Source organism: Wasmannia auropunctata, unplaced genomic scaffold (assembly GCF_000956235.1).
Source record: "Wasmannia auropunctata unplaced genomic scaffold, wasmannia.A_1.0 LD336078.1, whole genome shotgun sequence".
Taxonomy (NCBI): Eukaryota; Metazoa; Arthropoda; class Insecta; order Hymenoptera; family Formicidae; genus Wasmannia; species Wasmannia auropunctata.
In genome coordinates, this window is record NW_012026812.1 from 2902560 (window position 1) to 2921396 (window position 18837).

Below are 18837 nucleotides of genomic sequence, written 5' to 3' on the forward strand. Positions count from 1 at the left end.
CGCTGTCTGTCTCCTCGTCGTCGCCGCGGTCGAAAACTTGTAGCGATAATGTCGATGCTCTTCAATTACCTCCATAGCTCCACTTCCACTATAGATCGCAAAAGTTTGAAGACATAAATAAACATATACGCGGAGGACGTTTCAAAATACGCTGACAGCTGCGAGCAGGCACTGAAAATCTGTAACGTATGCGCCGTAGGACTTTAGACGGCTCGCGTTCGAACATTCGAATTTCTTTTACATATTTACGCGTGATTCTGCGCTTCGCGATTTCGCGTGTGTCAGCCGGTCCCATTTTTGTCGAGAAATCTCGCGCCGCTCGTTGCCCGACGACGACGACGACGACGACGACGACGCCACGGATTGCTGCGCGAGCGCGAGATACGCGGCCGATGGAGTGCATGTTTTGCGATGTCTGTATGTGACCGGTCCTCGTGGATACCTCGCGCCTTCTCGCCGGCTGGAAACGACCGATCGTCCGTGCTACGTTTCGCGACTCGACGTAGTCCGCCGACCGACCTGTGAACCCGATATTCCGAAGGTATATTGCCGTACGTCGCGGCGACCCAAATGTCGCCGAATTGATTGCGCTTGTCGCGGTAATCGGCGTCGCGACTGCCGCTGTATGTATCTCCTGCAACGAGGAGCCACGGCGCTGAGCCTCGATCATGTCTCGTTATCTTTATTATCTCCTTTAATAAGCGGAAAGACTTGGCGAGTGCCGTTGACAACACGGCGTGAAGCAAACGTCGCCGCAGGCAACGTGGAATCGATTTTTGTCCCTCGCTTACTCACGTGCATCGTCTTGCAGCTCGAATGAGCAAGAAATATTAGTATTTTGTCTTAAATCAGCAAATTTAGTGGGAGCTAAAGAATCTTTCTCAGTCGGAACTGTCTTTGAAAGTCTCAAAAGATATAGTTTGCCGATTAAAATTATGCTTTGAGAATTGTTTAAAAAGCAGAGCGAATTCTGGAGTGTAAAGGGTTAAGGGCCGTTATGTGCGAATTTGTAAAAATATCCTGACTGTAATATATGTATATAGCAGAATTTCTTGCTGGATAATGTAACCACAACATAGTGTATTTATATACAAACGGTTTTGTATGTATACAACAAATATTTTTAAAGTGTACAGTACAGCCAAAGTCACATTTTACATTGTATTTTTATCTTTTCTCTTCTCTGTATCTTTCCCTTTTCTTGCGAAGAGCAAACGTATAAAGCTGTTTCGTCCAAATTACAAGCTGTAAAATATAATTTAGAAAATATACAGTATGTTCGATGAGGATGTTGTCAAGCGTCAAGCTTGATTTCATCCAATCTAATCTCATTCTTGACTCTCGGCAGGTTTGCTTATACAGACGATGGATTCCTTCGGAGACAGGGAGTCCAGCAGGGATGGGGAAATTGTGAGACGAGCCGTGGGACGTGGACATCGTGTTTGGTCACAGGCAGATGGTGGAGGACTCAGGCGGCCGCACAGTGCGTCAACTGCTAGTCAATCCAGTATAAGTTAGCATTTGTCTTGGTTGTTCCAGCAGAATCGCGAGCGTTTGCTGGCGTTTAAAGGAGAACCTTTTGTACGCAGGATCCGACTCTTCGACGGCCGCAACGACGACGCAGTATAATCAGGAGGAAAAGAAATTCGCGCTGTCGCCGCAGGCAGCAGAGTTCGTCCCGAGATCCGTGTTGCGCTCTCAATCTCACATGTCACAGTCTTCGGCGCAGTCCACTGCGGCAGAGCGTAATGTATTTCTGGCCCCCGTAAGTGATCTATCTTGGCAGTTTCTCGAAAGCAGCGATGGCGCAACGTCTTTTAAACCTATTTACAAAACTGTCCTACGAGCCGGCTAATATTTACATCCATATCAGATTAAAGATTGAAATCGAGATGTGATAATTAGAAGAAAGGAAACCAATCTCACGTTGAAGTGAACTTTACTTTGATTGGTTAAATTCCAATGCAGTCTCAATCTCAATCTTTAGTCTGACGCGGATATTAGTTTTGTTTGCGTGAAATGGAAAATATGACATTATAATGAGTAAGCAGGCCGCAGGTTGCGCATCACTGCATCGACATTCGTTACTTTGATTTCGAATAATCTGCCTACTGCCTATTTACTCTCCTGTTACCCACCAATATCCAAAGAGGTCCATACAGGACAGGATCAGATTAGCTCGCGAAATGCCGCCAAGTGTGTCCGTACCTTCGTCACTTGATGACAGTGGTGTAGGAGACGCTTTTGAGCAGCAATGCAGTGTACAAGACGTGAATACAGATACTTACAATGACGATACATACGAGTTATACGGTCAAGACGATGTGAGTAATGGCTTGGTAAAAAGCCTGACTTCTCTTCGTTATAAGAAGCTACACATTGTATACAACATTTATATCTGTGATACTTGATTTAGAAAGAGGAGAGGCAACGGAACGAAAAGGAAGAGGCTTACAACCTCGAAACCTACGAGCATCTCAGCAACATTATCAACATTTTAATTATGAACCCCGCCGAGTTCAGCAACCTAGTCCCGCCGTTTATGGACAAGCTCCGGTTGAGCGGAAACATGTGTTGCCTGCAGTTGGTCGTGAAAACCATAATCGACTGGGTAATACAGAAGTTTCTCTCTTATCCGCGAATACATACTCGTATGCCATTTATAATTTTGCGCAAGACACTTTTCTATTCGCAAGCGATGTTCAAGATTTGCCTTGTTCCATATAATTGACGCGTGTTACTTTATCGACTTTACATCTCACATACTTTTCAGTCCATAGCCGAAAGTAATTTTCGATATAATGGAGCCCGGTGGTGTAAATATTTCGACTCCAGCTTTAAAAATTCCAAAGAGCTGTTCAGGGACTTTTTGTGCTTCCAGTAAGTCCACAGACACGACACGTACGACGACTCGATTAAAAATTGATACAATTTATTATACATCGGCGGTGTGTCGTTATGTTGTAGATGTAAATGGGAGACCGGAATACTCGAAAACGAATGGCTTAGTCAATCCGGGGAGAACCGGGACCAACGAAAGTGCAATGGGTTAATACTGTTTCTAGCGGAATTGGTCGCTCAGATGGACGAAACTTATGCTTTCACCTTAGGCGAGTTCTTGGTGTCGTTCATTACCAAGGTGCTACAGAGACCAGCGTCGAGCTCTGTCAAATATATATGCCAAGCGCTCAAAGTACGTCGCCTGTAATGACGATTATTCGATAATTAATTCATAATTCGATTTTTTTTTTAATCTGTATTCTAACGTGTTTGACGCGCAGTTGGCGGGTCACGTGTTGGAGAAGGATAAGAGCAGGAGTAAAGACATGGAGAATATGATGCGGGCGCTTACGGAGCTCGTGAATAACGGGCAGGTCGACACGCACGTGGGAAACATGGTGAACAGCGTCCACGAGTTGCGAAAGGATTGGGGCAGAAGCGCGTCCAATTGCGATATGTCCGGGTCAAGCCATGCGCTGTTTAACGACGTCCAGCGACAGTCCGACCAACTGGGCGCGTCTAATTATAATTCAACCGAAACGGAGGCTTCGCCGTTAAAAATACAGCATCCGGCGCCGCAGAGAATGCAGCCGCCCGACCAGCCCGTGATGTACGGTCCCGACGGCGAGATTCTGTCCGCGGAGGAGAGCGAATTTCTCGAGCAGCATGCAAAGGAGCATATGGACGAAGAGTACGTTGTAACACTTCGTATCTGTATTTTTTAATTAAATGTGAAAGAAGTCTTTTGACGACAGTATTCGGTTTAAAAAAGCAAACGATTACGTGTGTACTAACATTATTATGGTGTACAGGACGTCCGAAGAAGAACCCGACGACAATTACGACGAAGAAATCGCGACCGCTTACGAGGAGTTCTTGAGAGATGCGAAGTGCAAATAAAAAGTCCAAGACGGAGAGTAGACGGACGTAGTCTCGCACAAAACAGGATTGTACTCCGGCCCGAGCTAATAAATACGAATGTCTTGTTTAAACGCTTTGTGATTTTTCAAAGAGATGGAGATTTTGGATTTGACTGCGTAAACATTATAAGTATCCGATAATCTATATCACGAAAGGTAGGACAAAGCCATTATGTACGTTGCATCTGATCTGTGGGAAAAAAAAGGAAGTGCACCAAACACGAGTAATTTTAAATTCATAGAGATCCGCCATGTACATAAATAGTAATACCGATATATATATATGTAGCGTACAGAGTGGTTCACTTTGAAACGGAATGCTTGAATAAATCCATTTCATTGGACGCGAGGGGGAAAAAAAGTGTTAAGGACGAAACTTATATAATTGAAAAAAAAACGAGCATAATGCAGAAGGAATTCTTTCTCAAAATCGTACGTTTTCAATGAATTCCAAGGACGCATCTCTCTCTTTTTCTCTCTCTCTCTCTCTCTCTCTCTCTCTTTCTCTTTTTCTCTTTCTCTCTCTTTTTCTCTCTTTCACGTCGTTTAGCTAACATTCAAAAGTATAAAGTTAATTTAATTTATATTAAAAGCTAGAATGAAAACGGCTAAGAGATCTAAATCGCTATTTCGCGCGCACGTTTATTCATACATTTAAGAGAGCGTTTTTATTCGAGCGTTCTATTTCCGATGGTCAACCCTGTACATAGGTATGTGTTCCATATGGCAAATATATGTGTATTTTGCATTTATTTAAAGTTATATGTGTATTTATACGAGAAATTTCCTAAATACATGACAAGAGTTTTATATAAGTACTGCCTGTACATTTGGAAGGTATAACGCTAATTATTTAATTCCGCATATAACGCTTTTTCAAGATCGCTCCATATTCTTAATTAACGTAGAATTACATTTCTTCCCAAGAGAGACATATGTTTTTATAAATCGATTTTTCGTTCGCCTATTCGCGTGAGCGATTTTAAACAGATCGATTTCGCGGAATTAATTCGCGTCTATATACCGAGTTTATTCGACGAATTTTACGTTTATAGATGACCGAGGCAAATGATGGTTTTCGACGATAGCCTTACCAATATGCGATTAATTATGTTTCTCGTCTCGAGGTTGCGACATCGAGTCGTGCGTTCTATTCGCGCGAAACGACAATAAAAACGGGAATGTGCGATCCGATCATTCGGGCGGTGCGATACTGGGATTACCATAATTTTATTCGCGCGGCGATTTGCATCATACGCGACTTGTGCATTCTCTCGCTTCTTTTATTTTGTCTACATTTTTGTTCTAGATTAGCATATTCACGCGGGCTCGGGGAAGCGTGACGGGGAGAGAAGCTGCGCGCGCGACACGAAAACGGACTGCGATCCGCGACAGTTGTGTCCGACAAGCCGGATATCGGATTTTTTACTGCGACCGTCGCCGCTGCAGCGGGATCGGGCGTACAACACCGCGTGTCCGCGAGGATCCATTTTTGGCGCGAAAGGGTGCCCTCGTCGCGCGGAACGCTCCACGTGTATGCGAAGCCGCTGCAGCAGCAGCCGCGCGATTACTCATACCTGTTTCGACCGATTACGTGTGTATTGTATTGTGCACGCGAATATGGAATATCATTATCGGGCAATTCTCGGGCCGGGATGGACGGATAATTGCGTGCGTGCGTTCCGATCGCGCTAACGCCGCGCGCGCGCGCGCGCGCGATCAGGCCGCGCGGAAAACCCGCTCGACGCGCACGTAATGCTCGTCCAATTACGTCCCAAAAAAAAAGGCGCGAGAAAAAAAGACGGAATTAAACGCGTTATAAATACGTAGGCGAAATTTATCGAATACCTTGGAGGAAACAATCAGGGCCGTGCGTGGGCGAAGTTTTCGAAGGGGGGACTGAAGGTCGGCGGGATGGTGGGGCCCCCCGAGAGATCGTCCTCGCGTCACATCTACGATTCTATCCGCGATCGCGGCTGATCGGTTAGTCTTCCACGCGCCTCGACCGAGCGTCAAGTTGCGGGCAGAGGTGGGCACATTACACGGATTAACTTTTTTGTCGCGGCTCATTCGAGCAAATCTTCATGCATTTATTCATACGTTATCCATTACTCGGTGTTATTTGCATTACTTGTCGCGCTCGTTACTCGTTGTTTCTTTGCATTGTAATGCGAACGTGTACATGTTTACACTTAGCAGACTTGAGGATTTGAGCCAAAAATCGGTGCATGTCACGCGAATCACCTTTTTTTAATTTATAAATAATCGAGACGATCTTTTATCCATCTCCAGTTGCAAAAAAAAAAGCGAATTGTTTCGTTTAACGATGTGAAACGAAAAGAGAAGTCGCGTTTTAACTTAAAGAATTTGCGCAGAGCTTTCGATTTGCGTCATTAGAGGAGCGAATCGTCGTAAGAATAGCGTTCCGTTTCCGCCTTGAGGATTCGAGCAAAAATGTTCTCCAGTTATTAATCGCTTTTTTTTTAAATTTGATTAATTGTGATCTTTTATTCATCTCTAGTCGCAAGAAAAAAAATTTCGTTTTCGCGCAAATCGCCTTTTTCTAATTTATAAATAATCGAGACGATCTTTTATCCATCTTTATAGTTGCAAGAAAGCGAATTGTTTGATTTAAAACGAAAGGAGAAGTCACGTCTTAACTCGAAGAATTTACGCAGAGCTCCGATTTGCATCATTGAGAGAGAGGGGAAGAATCATCGCGAGAATAGCGCGTTCTCCTCCAGCCTGTATCGTCAGAACTTCATCTCTTTCGGCAGATAAAATTCCGGCAAGATGCAGTACTCGCAAGCCACAGTCTTGCTCCTGCTCCTGTTCACCGCGGTGGTGAGCGGCAGCCACTACGTCCAGTACGTCCAGTCGCGGGTACTTTCCGGTAAGTTTTGCTTCCTTGTCTCCTTGTTATTACGCAAAACCATAAGCGTGCCTGTCGAATCACCTTCGACCCTTCGTCCTCGGTAGGAAATTGCGACAGCTACACGTGCGGCGTCAACGCGAGATGCACGATGAGCGAGGGGCGGCCGGTGTGCTCGTGCCTGAATCTACACATGGGAGACCCGCTCGCGCGGTGCACGCGGGTCGAATGTTTAAGTGAGTAAAAAAAAAAAAACGAAGCGAGATCCGCGAGCATTATATAATTATTCGTGGAAGAGCAGAATTCTTGTTAATTAAGTCGGAGCTATACCTGCAGCTTTTATTTTTATACACGCTGCTGGCCGTTAAAAATTGCTACAACGGAAAGAAAACGCGTCATGTTGAACCGAAACTTGTAAGGACGGGCCATGGTAGAATAAATGCAAATGAGCTAATACTTGTAAAAAATACCAGGCTGTATCTGCTTCTAAATCCTCTTTGTATATCGTAAATAATCTAAATGTCACTTTGATATCTCGTCTTTAATATCATGTTTTTTCTTGGTGTTGCAATTTAATCTGGCCCAAGCGGTGTATTACTCGATTACGCTGCTTTAGCATCCTCGTCACGTTTTCAGTCAACGACGACTGCCCGTACAACAAAGTGTGCACGAACAACAGGTGCGTCGATCCTTGCGTGGGTCTGTGTGGATCAAACGCAAACTGCCTGACCAGAAATCACATAGGTACCTGCGAGTGTATACCAGGATACGTCGGAGATCCGTTCTCGGGTTGTCAAATCGCCGACCCTCGTACGTAGAGCTTCACCGTTTAATCTAAATAACACAACACCTAAAAGACATTACGAAAAAAAATTGTGTTTAAATAGTTTCTTAATGCTTCTCACGCTTTTCAGAAGTCTTTTTACGTTCTTCAAACATTCGCTTCTATTTTTCTTCCTCTCCTTAATTTAAATAATTTAGAATTCAATGTAAACGTGATAATAATTAAAGAGTTAAATTTAATACATAAATATGATAATAAAATAATTCCTAGAATTCTCTTCGAGAAGAATGTTACAAGTTATCAAAGACATTTGTTGCGATACAGAAGCTGCCTGCAAGCCGAGCCCGTGTGGAATAAATACCCAATGCGAGGTAATCAACGAGGTGCCAGTCTGCACGTGCCTACCGGGTTACCGAGGCTCGCCCTTGGCCGGTTGCCATCACGAGTGCGAGAGCGACAGCGATTGCCCTCATCACCTCGCGTGCTCGTCGTCGTACAGATGCGAGAGTCCATGCAAGTGCGGCGAGAGCGCGGAGTGCGAGGTCATCCATCATCAGGCGCGGTGCACCTGCCCGAAAGTAAGACGCCTCCGCGTTTTATCCCGATAGAGAATTACGGTTTCCACTATTGAAGGCTATGCGAGTCTGACTAAGCGGTGACGGGACGAGATGACGTATGTGTGTGTATGTGAGTGCTGTTGGATCAATCGGCTTCTCCGTTCCAGACATGGACGGGAAATCCATTAATCGCATGCCGACCGGAGTGCACCACCCACTCCGAGTGCCCGCCGAACAAGCCCGCCTGCCTCTATCAGAAATGCGTGAATCCCTGCGACGGCGTGTGCGGCGTGAACGCCGACTGCAACCTACGCGGCACCACCCCCGTTTGCAGTTGCCCGAAACACATGACCGGCAATCCTTTCGTCAGCTGCAGACCGTTCGAACCACGTAAGAAATTAGTATAACGTTAATATAACGTTAATTAGAACGCCAGAATCGTATTCTTCTTGGCTGCACCAGTTAATCACTAGCGAATATCCAAGAAGAAGACGACACACAGATTTCTATAGCATAGCAATTTTATAATATATTAATATAGATTTCTATAATATATAGAAATTATTATTATTATTATCGATTTCTATTGGTATAGAAATTTGTGAGACGACGTAAGAAAGATGGAGAAAAACAATCATCTCAAAATCTCTGTTCTCAGGCGATCTCTGCGAGCCGAATCCCTGCGGCGCTAACGCGATTTGCACGCCGGGCCACGACAATACCGGGAAGGAGAGGCCGGTGTGCACGTGTCCCACCGGCTACATCGGCAGCGCTTTGACGAGCTGCCAGCGCGGGGAGTGCTTCACCGACAGCGAATGCCCGGACAATCGGGCGTGCATCGACTTCACGTGCAGGAACCCGTGCACCGGCCGCGAATGCGGCCCGAGCGCCACGTGCACGCCCCGACGTCACATCGCGGTCTGTACGTGCCCGCAGGGAACCAGGGGCGACGCCCTGTACACCTGTAACCCGATCGAGAGTAAATCGGTGTACAATTACGGCCGCGCCTACCGTTACCGCTACTACTAGTCACGCAAAAAGAGAGAAAAAAAATCCAACAAAAAAAAACCGGAACCCACGTCTGAAATACTCAACCGTTTTTAATACCGCGTAATTTCGCATTCCAATTCTATAATCGGGCGTACCTTCGCGAAGAAATAAACCGGGGAGTAGAAAGAGAAATTAACCGCCTAATTCCTTACGCAGGTCGTGTAACAGAGTAATATATATTTTCCGTAACGCTACGCTGATAATATTACGTCTTCCAAATAATCGTGTTCACCGTAGATCTCACGCAAAAGTGTTCTGTATGTTTTATATGCTGCGGCTGGTCGAAAATCTATAGTTACGATTCTTAATAAAAAAAATAGAAGCATGACGATTTATGCTGCAGTATCAAGATCCCTGTACGATGATGAATCTTTTTTTTCCTGCCTATTTCAGTTTCATTCCAAATGCCACTTTCCGCTGCACATTCTTATCGAACGTAAATTTTTACAAATCTCACAGCAAAAAGAAAAACGGAAGGAATGCGATGCAATATATTATTTACAAAAGTCTTAAATCATTTTATCTGGTTAAACGTAATAATTTTTTATTGAATAATTTAACATTATTTATATCTCGCAGGGAGTGCAAGTCCGTAGTTATTATATAAAACTAGTTGAGAAATTTACGAAAAATCACTTGCCGCTATTAAAAAATAAATGATTACAATCCTCTCTTACGTATTATGTATAATTATACAATATGTCGTGATTGTTAAGAAAGAATCACGCTATATGTTAATTATTGGCAGCACCGTTATGTAAAGTTTATTAATTTTGAAACAGACATTGCCTGCTTCAATGTCAAGTGTTTAGGGGGTTCTTCTTCAAAAGTTTATTTACAAATACATACAGGATGATTTTTAATTGTATATCGATATTTGATATTAATCTATTGAAATTTTATGTATTTACACTTATTATAAGTATTATTTCAATTTAAATAGTAGTAAATAAGGTATTTACTTAAATTGAGATATTTTTCCAGATTTCATAATAAACGAAAAAAAAAATTATAATTCTGTACAGTGACGATTCCGTCATATATCTAAAAATACAATAAGTGAAAAATAAATGAAATTAAATATAACTATCATATTTAATTTACAGTTATATAAGAATTTACATATAAAAGATAATCATATAATTAAATATTATATTAAATTAATAAAATAAAATATAATTAGCATATTTATATATGAATTAATTATGTTATATAAAACATTAATATACTAAAATATAATAACATTATACATAAAATAAATGTTAAATAAAAAAAAGATAATTATATGTATATATATATATATATATATCGATATATAATTAAAAATCGTCTTGTATATTAAGGACACAAATCTCCTATTCTTACAGTCCTTCTATACATAATATTAACAGATTGCACTTAATCTTAGATCTCATACACGCTCGCACTTTTTCAGCTATTCTACTCACTCACGCGACTACGACTATGATTGATACAAAATAAAAATTATACGAAGGAATATTTCTTTTATAATCTAGTGAAAGAAAAGATTAAAGTATATATTATATTTTCATGAAGTGTCGACAAAATGAATCTGCAGTATAAAAAATAAGAATGAAAATGATTTAAATAAAAGTATAAAAAAATAAGAATGAAAATAACTTAAAATAAATAAGTGTAAACAAAAATACACAGGAGATGGAGTACTGTCTCTAAATATGTGGTTAATTGTGCGCCGCTCTTTTGCCGTTCATGTAACCGATCCATCTCTCCGCGGTCGTAATAAAAATAGGATCGTTGTCGATAGAATTAAGAAGGAGAAGTTGATTAATGTGAGTAGAATGATAGTCCCATCTAGCTAAGTTGGGTGCTGTCTTCAGTGTAAAATGACGCAAATCGTACGTCGTACCCGAGCCGGTGTCGTATAACGTCAACATGCTCTTTAACGATATCATACCCTGATTGAAGAGTCTGGTCGCCTCCTCCGCGTCCTTACCCATCGCTATGCTCTTCAAATCGTAGAGACCGATGAGCGAATAAATAAAACCGTTGAGTATGAAAGACGACGGGGTAGTGGGATATTCCTCGTACCAAACGTATTTGCCTAGAAACAGCGCAGCCACCCCGCCCTTAGCGGACGTCAGTCTGAAAGGTCGTAGGCCTCTGATAGCGGCCTGTAAGTATTTCGCCTCCCCGGAATGGTAATATGCCCGTGCCAACACTGATATCGCGTGACCCTGGCCCATGCTGGAATACCTGTAATCCACATATTTTTCTCTCGTAGAATCAGCCCCAGCTGTTAATATAAACAGTTAATATGTACATATGTAAAAATGTTACCATCCGGGCTCGAGAATAGCCATTCCAGACGCTACTTTTCTCCTGACCGGATTCGGCCAGCCGCCGGACGTGACGTTCTGATTGGCGACGAACCATCTTGCCGCGTCGTAAAATTGCTCCATGTGCTCGCTAGTTGATAATGTCATATTGTCAATCATACCGGAGCCGTACAAAGTAATTTGAACTACCTGAAATGAGCGAACGAGAGATTTTCGTTAAAAAAATTATTCTAAAAAATTCCTCAAGATCATCGTGTAAAATTTCGGACGAACGTTTACCTTTAATTTGGACCGGGGCAATTTCTTCCTACTTTTATCATTCAAGTAAAGACCTTTCTGTAGGTCAACCACGAGGTCTCTGGTAAGACGTCGCCACTGATGATTAGCTTGCCCGATTCCATAGTACACGTGATTATTATAATTATGCAACACTATGTTGTTGGTAACGTAATGAAGGTAGTACATCTCCTTCTTCTCCCTCGACTGCAGTACAACCGTGACACTTCCGTTGTCTTTGATATTAAAATCCCATTTCAACACGAAGTCCAATACGTGATCCAGCTTCAGGGAAATCCCGGACGTGCTCGTTTCCGGCGTGGCGAATTTCAGGGCGTAACTGTTGGCCAGCTTGTCGTACACTCTGTTCATCACCGAACCTTGAGGGACGTTCCAGCTCTGCTTAGCCTTATCGGCATCCTCAACGATCTTTCGGTGCGGCTCGGGCTCGGTTAGATTTTTACTGTAATGCGATAATCCAAATTGAGCAATTTGCGTGGGATAGTAGTACCCCTGGCTCTCCCATTGCGTCGATATCGGCACGCCGTCGGTGCCGCTGATGCACTTGACTCTATCCCTGACTTCGACGTTGTAATTTTCAAAGGTCATAAACACACCACGGGGATCGTACTTTCCCTTGGGGTTCACGATCTTCGAGTAACTGTGCAGCCATTCGAATCTCTCCAGACCGTCGTAAGTAGCTAGTTTCCCATAAATCTAAAATATTTTGTACACACAAGTTACCGCAATGCAGAAACGTAGTATAATCTAACGCTAACAATCTACAGTTCAACTGACCTCAAAGTATTTATGGATGAATGAAAATGGTATATACACTTCGTCGCCCTCTTTGCGACATCCTATGGAGTAATCGCCGTTTATATGACAATCTATCTCTTGGTATCCCGATTCTGTGTTTAAACGATCCTGCATCGAAACATATAACATGTAAGAGCATGTCCTATCTCGAAGTAATATTAACACGCTTCTAAAATCCGTTCGCTATCGCTAATATTACGTAAGTTCTAAATCTGTCTTGCCTTGTGATACTTCGTCTTCCAGTCCGTATGAAACAACAGGCTTCCACAATTATTCCACGACGCAAGTAGAAAGCTCAGTGTTGCGACAACCAGTACGAGCAAGGTTGTCTTGAAGTTCAGTCGCATCATCATATAAAACCTGTCGATATTAATAACATACCTCAGCACGCTCCGTATAAACAATTACTATGCATCATGTATATTCTAATTGAATCTCAAAAACGACAACGGATGTGATAGATTGATAAGCTATTGACAGAAGTGTCGAGAAAATTAATTATTATAACTATGCGATTATCCAGATCGTCAGATAAATTTCTTACGCGACACGGATGTCACGAGCGGCTCGTCATCTTATAATTTCATCTCCAAAGAGCCTTCAAGATCTGAGCCGTCCCATCCCTCCTGGAGATCGTTTCCCCGGGCATGTCGATATCAATCAGCTATCGTCTACCGACGGTGAGACTTGAGACGCGTGAACATCCTCTCGGATGTCCAACAGGCTCGTACGGAGCGTCGGGTCGCCGTCAGTGCGTCGAGCCTCTCGGTGGCTAAGCCACCTGCCTGGGGGTGCACCTCCGAAGCGCGGCGTGTGACGCATGGAAACATTTCCTCGCGGCCGTCATCGCCGCATGGAAACCGGAATTGCTGCAAGATCAGCAGCTACCCATACTTGTTGCGACGATGGCGGGCGACCGAAACTTCAACTGCACACATGATACACATATGAAAGGATCATCATTGTAAACATGACATATACTTAATACATGAAGGAGAAACGTTGGATGTATTTCTGCTAAATCTGACGATAAATGAGCGTTTCAGAAGGCAAATCAATCAACTCCATGAGACAAAGAGCAGGGAGAATTAAAGAAATTATGAACTAGCTGGTGGTTTGATATTTTTTTGGAAAATTCAGAAATTTACAGAAAGTAGAGTCGATTGATCTGCGGCATTCCTATGGTTTCTGAGAAGCTCACAGAACGACCTGTGTTTCTGCGACCTTGGCCAAACTCCAATTTAATAAATCAGCGATAAATTGAACCAGATTTGTTCAAGGCAAAAGTTATAACTATGTATATGATTATAGTTATCTAATCTTACTGTCTGTGTGTTGAACAAAATATTAATCCTAATTCGCGTGTTAACAAAATAGTGCAGGTACTGGCGAGTAAATTGAACTAATTGGAATTAAATTACCGCTCACACACATTAATCGGAATTTGGTCGGAAGCTACCATAAGGTCTCACGGATCCTCGGCGTTTCCGCGAAGCTTCCCCGGACGGGAACCGTTCTTGCTCGAATGGCGAATCGGTGATTACCGGCGATCCGACGAAGATGCTTCATGCAGATTCATCTGAAAAAATCTTCGCACGCCATGCAAAGCGCAGTTACATCGTCGTTCCCCTCCTCGCCCGGTTGTCGCAAGTGCCCGTCCCACCGTTCCTAACCCGGGACGGTTAAACAGTGCAAGTTGCCACGATCCACGACTGCCACGACGGTTTGTGGTTACAACACTCGCAACATATGATCGCGGCGGCGGATTCCGAACAAGTGGCGTACTCTCGGGACGCGGTCGTGCGCTTGCGCGAGAGCCGACAGCTGACGCATCACGCACATGCTTCTCTCGAGACGCGGCTCGCGGTGTGCCACTGTGCTCCTGTTTTCTTTGACTTTCCCTTCGAGAGAGGCGCACGTGCCCGTAAAACCGTGAATTTGTGCCGTGCAATAAAAATACTTTGAGATTCATTAATCATCATGACTGAAAAGAGGCTCGACGTGATCGCGGGTGCAACGTCTGGCGCTATCAAAGGTAATCCCCATGTGTTTATTTGCAAGTTATGCATATAACTGGCAGTCCCCATTTATAATTTATATTAATATTACACACGTAAAAAATGTAAATTACAGGAATAAGTATCGGAGCGACGAAAACGGAGACTAAAGTAAGAAATTTGCAAAGCATAACCCGGCTCGATGAAAGCGACTGGGTGACCAGGATCGCGTGGGGCGACGACGACGAACGGGAGATTTTGGTCGCCTGCGGCGCAAAGAAAAGCAACGAGAGAAGGTGACGTCCAGTCATTTTTCGCAGCAAATTAAGAGAGCTTTCTTTACTTTCATGTTTCCACGAAGAATAGATACGATTTTGATAAAGTATAATTTCTCACGACAAAATATGATCTCACATATGTTTTCATGAATAAAATATGATTTTTATATGATAAATAATATAATTTGACACGACGGTTGCACGATCAATTTTTTTACAGAGTGAAGATCTTCGACTGGGACAGCACAATACTCACAGATTCTTTTCCTTGCAACACAGGCAACGGAACCGTCACCGGAATATCGCGATACGGCAAGTAAGATCGTCTCGACGCGAAACGACACGCATTTCACGGCGCATCAATGTTGATTGGACCTAATAAAACGGTCTGCGATTTTATTATTTAGATACATTTTGACGTCGGTCGAATCCGGGGAGGTATGCACGTGGTCCGCTGGAAAAGGAGAGGTATTGCTGAACGCCGGATGTAACCTGAACAGAATGTGCCATTCGCGTGATCAGAGGAATACGATAGCGACCGGAGGAGACCTGGAGAACAAGCTGAAGATGTACGATTTGGAGACGCAGAAGGAAATATTCCAGGCGAAGAATCTTCCGAACGACTGGCTGAACCTAAGAACATCTGTTTCGATAGTAGATCTATGTTTCTTGCCGGGAGGTCATCAGCTGGTCACAGTCGGTAAATATGGGCAGGTGAGGAACACTTTCTTTTTTTTTTGTCAAGTTAATCCTATATACATAATTTACAATCGTAAAATCGTTATTATTGACGCATATATAATTTTACAGATATTTCTGTACGATCGACGTCGCCAAAGACGTCCTGTGATAAACTTAACGGTGAAAGATGAAGCCTGGACCTGCGTAGCTGTCGCGCCCAAAGAAAAGTAAGATTTGTGCATAAAATCGTTAGGACACTTGAAAGCATCATTTAAAGATAACTATACAAAAAAAAATCGGTCACATTGTTAATTCATCGTATCTCCCAAAGTCACGTCATAGCGGGCTCGACCAAGGGCAAGCTGAACCTCGTCGATCTGAGAAAGTCGGGCACCGTGCTGAACACGTACAAAGGATTTACCGGTGGCGTGACCGGGGTGGCTTGCACCATCAAACCGTACGTCGCGAGTGTCGGCCTCGATAGATACCTGCGGATACACGATATCGATACGAAAAAACTTCTCAAAAGCGTAAGTCCTGTGCTTTACATAGTTTCCTCGAAATACCACGGCGTTTCAAAGCAAATATGTCTGATTGGTATATATCATTTTATGTTGCAGATTTATTTAACGTCGAAATTATCGTGTTTAATAATGAGGTCGGATGTCACTTTAGAAATGAAATCCGAGGACGACACAGAAGATATTTATAGCTAACGTAAAGTTTTATATGAACAAAAAATTTTTAAAGCAATTTTTTGTGTGTTGCAAAGATTTTCTTTAATTCCCTCATTTCCACGTCTCTTCTGTATTACGAATTATGCAATTTTTTGTTGTTGAGATGCATCAATTCTCTGCTCTGATAGGCTGTTCTCAACAAAAGCTTGCGAGAGCTGAAAAAAAAGATTATGGCGCGTTAAGTATCTAAAGGTCTAAAAAAGACATCGAAGATATAAAAAAGAGCGCCAAGTATACTTTTCACCTTTAATAATGTTTCTACGTAGAATCTCTGTTAATATTTCTTACGTGAAAGTTCCGAAAACAATTAATAAAATACATTTCTGCGCAAAAGCTTAACACATTAAATTATGGACAGACAGCATTTTTTAATCTAGCACTAAAAAAAATGACATTTAAAACGACGGAAATTTAGGCGATCATTAAACAAGACATTTCTATCACAGTATAATGTTTCTTTTACTCGGCAAGCTGTTTTCTCGTTTTAAATATCGAAAAAGGAACAACAAAGGTTGAACAGGGAGCAGGGGGGGAGGGGGAGTAGTTACGCTAACGTCGCTTTTTTTCTGTTATGACTACGCGTAATGCACAAGCATTTATATTATTTATTGTACAGTTTATTTATCATTAAATACCGCATCTCGATAGAGCTTGTATTTTGGTTCTTGGATGCAGCGCGCACAGAATTCAATCGCTTATTTCCCTCGCTCTCACACAAACATCACACGCACGCACGCACGCATACACACACACCCGCTCTCACTCGTCCCTCTAATATTATGTAGAATGAAGAGAAGCTAAATATATTCCTCGACAATTTCTACTGTGCTCTCAACAAGTAACAAGTTATGTCGAAGCCAGGTGCGCGGTACACGCTGCCGGTATGTTACAGCGTAATCTTTTTTAGTATCTTTTAAGTAGAAGATGAACGCGCGGCAACTCTCTCACAACGATTGCAACGCATTTTGTACTAAAAAAAAAGAAAAAAGAAAAAACGAAACAACGCGCTCACGCGCCTACAGCACATTAAATAGTACTGTTCAGCTGTACAAAAATCTTCGTTTCACACTACGCCTCCCGTAAGAATTAATACTAATGTTTAGCTTTTTTTTTGTCTTAACCCGACACTGCGCTTACATCTCAGATAGTATATATATTTATTTATATATACGTGTATTCCAATTGAACGTGTCTCTAGGAATACATTCGCTACATTTACAGGCACTATTCCCTTCAAAATCGAGTATAATTACCGTCACCTGCGTTTCTATGTATGAAAAAGAAAAAAAAAAAGAGAGATTAAGATCCGCGTCAAACGTGTTTCGAATTTACATGCTCCAACCAATATTCCAACTAAAGGACATTTTATATTACTCCAGGACTTTTCTGGCCGATACTCGCCTTCGCAACGAAGTTATGCAGAACTGCATGCTTTGGAAAAATATCTCGCTTAATGAGTCGTATCCCTATACAGGAATGTTTCTCTTGATTCATTAAAGAACTCGTTCTTTAGAGTGCAAAACGACATTATACAAATTCCCCTGAAACTCCGTCATATTATAATTTGCATTCTTCTCTCACGAATGACGCGAGTAGTAATTACAATTGGATTTATACAAAAGCTCGTTTCACTTGCTATCTCTATATACTCGGAGAATTCGACATATCTGCCAATTTATTATTCTAAAGTAAAATTAATGCCAAACGTGCTGTTGGATGGAAAGCAATAGATCGAAGAATGTATGTTTTCATTCATAAGTCGTGTAAGTCATCAGTATTCTTAATTAAGACGGCTCGCGATACAATTATAAAATCTTATTTCGGTATCGATGGCTGCTATATATCAGTCCGCGTATCGTCAGCAATTATACAATATGTAGAATTTGGTCAAGTATCACATTAAAACTCGAGTATTTTTATCCGATTTATCGAATAAATCTTAATAAACGAGTGTATCACGTCTCGACTCTTTCAATTTTAACTTGTCATTTATGGACACAAGTGCATAAAAATTTCGTGTGAACTAAGAATTAGTTCATACAATTCCATCATATCTATTTCTCGTAAATATTCAAGAGAAACTATATAGTCGTATCGTAATAGAAAATTATTTTAGTGGATCACTTCAGTTTTGGGGAAATATAATCCTGTCTTATTGTTTCGATAGAGAGTTCTGTGTAGCTTACGATTTCTTTAGTATAAAAGCCAAAGAAAGGTTTTGCAGCTTTTGTACAGAGCGGTCGCTTTATACTCCCCGACGTTTGCGTGACTCTGGCAAATACGTACATTAAAAATGAAACGTTGAAACAGAGGACAAAAGAGAGAGGCAATCTTTCGAGATGTTACAGATATAATCCGAAACATAAATTTGTAATCTGTGCTTTAACAATACGTGTTAATAATATACAGCTTTGACATACTCGACGACTTCTACACAATCAATAGAAATAATGTCTGAGAACTTAAAAGGACCATGTCCATTCCGTGTAGAGCGGCGTGTTAAAATGCATCTACTTATTATGCAAGATCAGTAATTAAGATTTGGGGG

At 42.1% G+C, this 18837-nt stretch overlaps 4 protein-coding genes across 14 annotated transcripts; 3 read left to right on the plus strand and 1 right to left on the minus strand.

Annotated features, from left to right (window-relative positions):
• The first annotated feature begins 20 nt into the window (after window positions 1–20).
• On the plus strand, window positions 21–4735 carry LOC105448936 (polyadenylate-binding protein-interacting protein 1). Of its 6 annotated transcripts, XM_011687822.1 has the most exons (10): window positions 22–186; window positions 286–541; window positions 1349–1513; window positions 1590–1765; window positions 2151–2324; window positions 2417–2611; window positions 2774–2880; window positions 2968–3193; window positions 3282–3691; window positions 3813–4735. In XM_011687822.1, the coding sequence occupies exons 3-10, from the start codon at window positions 1366–1368 to the stop codon at window positions 3898–3900; spliced, it is 1524 nt and encodes a 507-aa protein (XP_011686124.1). In that variant the 5' UTR covers window positions 22–186; window positions 286–541; window positions 1349–1365; the 3' UTR covers window positions 3901–4735. The 6 variants fall into 6 exon arrangements, with proteins under 6 accessions (XP_011686125.1, XP_011686126.1, XP_011686128.1 ...); XM_011687823.1 differs by having other exon boundaries at window positions 21–541; window positions 2163–2324; XM_011687824.1 differs by having other exon boundaries at window positions 21–541; window positions 1349–1483.
• Window positions 4736–5675: 940 nt separating this feature from the next.
• On the plus strand, window positions 5676–9540 carry LOC105448937 (neurogenic locus Notch protein). 2 transcript variants are annotated; one of them, XM_011687827.1, is made up of 7 exons: window positions 5676–5949; window positions 6528–6813; window positions 6900–7028; window positions 7429–7602; window positions 7901–8154; window positions 8301–8523; window positions 8792–9540. In XM_011687827.1, exons 2-7 carry the CDS (start codon window positions 6714–6716, stop codon window positions 9160–9162), a joined length of 1251 nt encoding a protein of 416 aa, XP_011686129.1. In that variant the 5' UTR covers window positions 5676–5949; window positions 6528–6713; the 3' UTR covers window positions 9163–9540. The 2 variants fall into 2 exon arrangements, with proteins under 2 accessions (XP_011686129.1, XP_011686130.1); XM_011687828.1 differs by having other exon boundaries at window positions 6599–6813.
• A 913-nt stretch (window positions 9541–10453) lies between these two features.
• Window positions 10454–14310, minus strand: LOC105448939 (D-glucuronyl C5-epimerase). 5 transcript variants are annotated; one of them, XM_011687832.1, is made up of 7 exons: window positions 14141–14309; window positions 13141–13524; window positions 12818–12956; window positions 12576–12704; window positions 11781–12494; window positions 11503–11690; window positions 10454–11418 (listed from the first exon to the last, which is right to left on the minus strand). In XM_011687832.1, exons 3-7 carry the CDS (start codon window positions 12947–12949, stop codon window positions 10887–10889), a joined length of 1695 nt encoding a protein of 564 aa, XP_011686134.1. In that variant the 5' UTR covers window positions 12950–12956; window positions 13141–13524; window positions 14141–14309; the 3' UTR covers window positions 10454–10886. The 5 variants fall into 5 exon arrangements, with proteins under 5 accessions (XP_011686134.1, XP_011686132.1, XP_011686135.1 ...); XM_011687830.1 differs by having other exon boundaries at window positions 12818–13524; window positions 14141–14310; XM_011687833.1 differs by having other exon boundaries at window positions 12818–13524; window positions 14056–14310.
• A 154-nt stretch (window positions 14311–14464) lies between these two features.
• Window positions 14465–16306, plus strand: LOC105448938 (WD repeat-containing protein 74). Its single transcript, XM_011687829.1, has 7 exons — window positions 14465–14631; window positions 14730–14889; window positions 15092–15187; window positions 15279–15585; window positions 15682–15779; window positions 15884–16082; window positions 16173–16306. Exons 1-7 carry the CDS (start codon window positions 14577–14579, stop codon window positions 16266–16268), a joined length of 1011 nt encoding a protein of 336 aa, XP_011686131.1. The 5' UTR covers window positions 14465–14576; the 3' UTR covers window positions 16269–16306.
• The last annotated feature ends 2531 nt before the right edge of the window (window positions 16307–18837 follow it).

Bases quoted from the DNA above. Each gene is read 5' to 3' on its own strand.
- LOC105448936 (XM_011687820.1), top strand. From the start codon at position 1,366: ATGGATTCCTTCGGAGACAGGGAGTCCAGCAGGGATGGGGAAATTGTG. The intron at 2,325-2,416 runs GTGAGTAATGGC...TACTTGATTTAG, and splicing joins AGTTATACGGTCAAGACGAT to AAAGAGGAGAGGCAACGGAA. The intron at 3,692-3,812 runs GTACGTTGTAAC...TATGGTGTACAG, and splicing joins AAGGAGCATATGGACGAAGA to GACGTCCGAAGAAGAACCCG.
- LOC105448937 (XM_011687827.1), top strand. From the start codon at position 6,714: ATGCAGTACTCGCAAGCCACAGTCTTGCTCCTGCTCCTGTTCACCGCG. The intron at 6,814-6,899 runs GTAAGTTTTGCT...CGTCCTCGGTAG, and splicing joins CCAGTCGCGGGTACTTTCCG to GAAATTGCGACAGCTACACG. The intron at 8,155-8,300 runs GTAAGACGCCTC...TCTCCGTTCCAG, and splicing joins CGCGGTGCACCTGCCCGAAA to ACATGGACGGGAAATCCATT.
- LOC105448939 (XM_011687830.1), bottom strand. From the start codon at position 12,949: ATGATGATGCGACTGAACTTCAAGACAACCTTGCTCGTACTGGTTGTC. The intron at 12,705-12,817 runs GCAAGACAGATT...GTTTCGATGCAG, and splicing joins GGAAGACGAAGTATCACAAG to GATCGTTTAAACACAGAATC. The intron at 11,419-11,502 runs GTAACATTTTTA...TGTGGATTACAG, and splicing joins GCTATTCTCGAGCCCGGATG to GTATTCCAGCATGGGCCAGG.
- LOC105448938 (XM_011687829.1), top strand. From the start codon at position 14,577: ATGACTGAAAAGAGGCTCGACGTGATCGCGGGTGCAACGTCTGGCGCT. The intron at 15,586-15,681 runs GTGAGGAACACT...ATAATTTTACAG, and splicing joins CAGTCGGTAAATATGGGCAG to ATATTTCTGTACGATCGACG. The intron at 16,083-16,172 runs GTAAGTCCTGTG...TTTATGTTGCAG, and splicing joins CGAAAAAACTTCTCAAAAGC to ATTTATTTAACGTCGAAATT.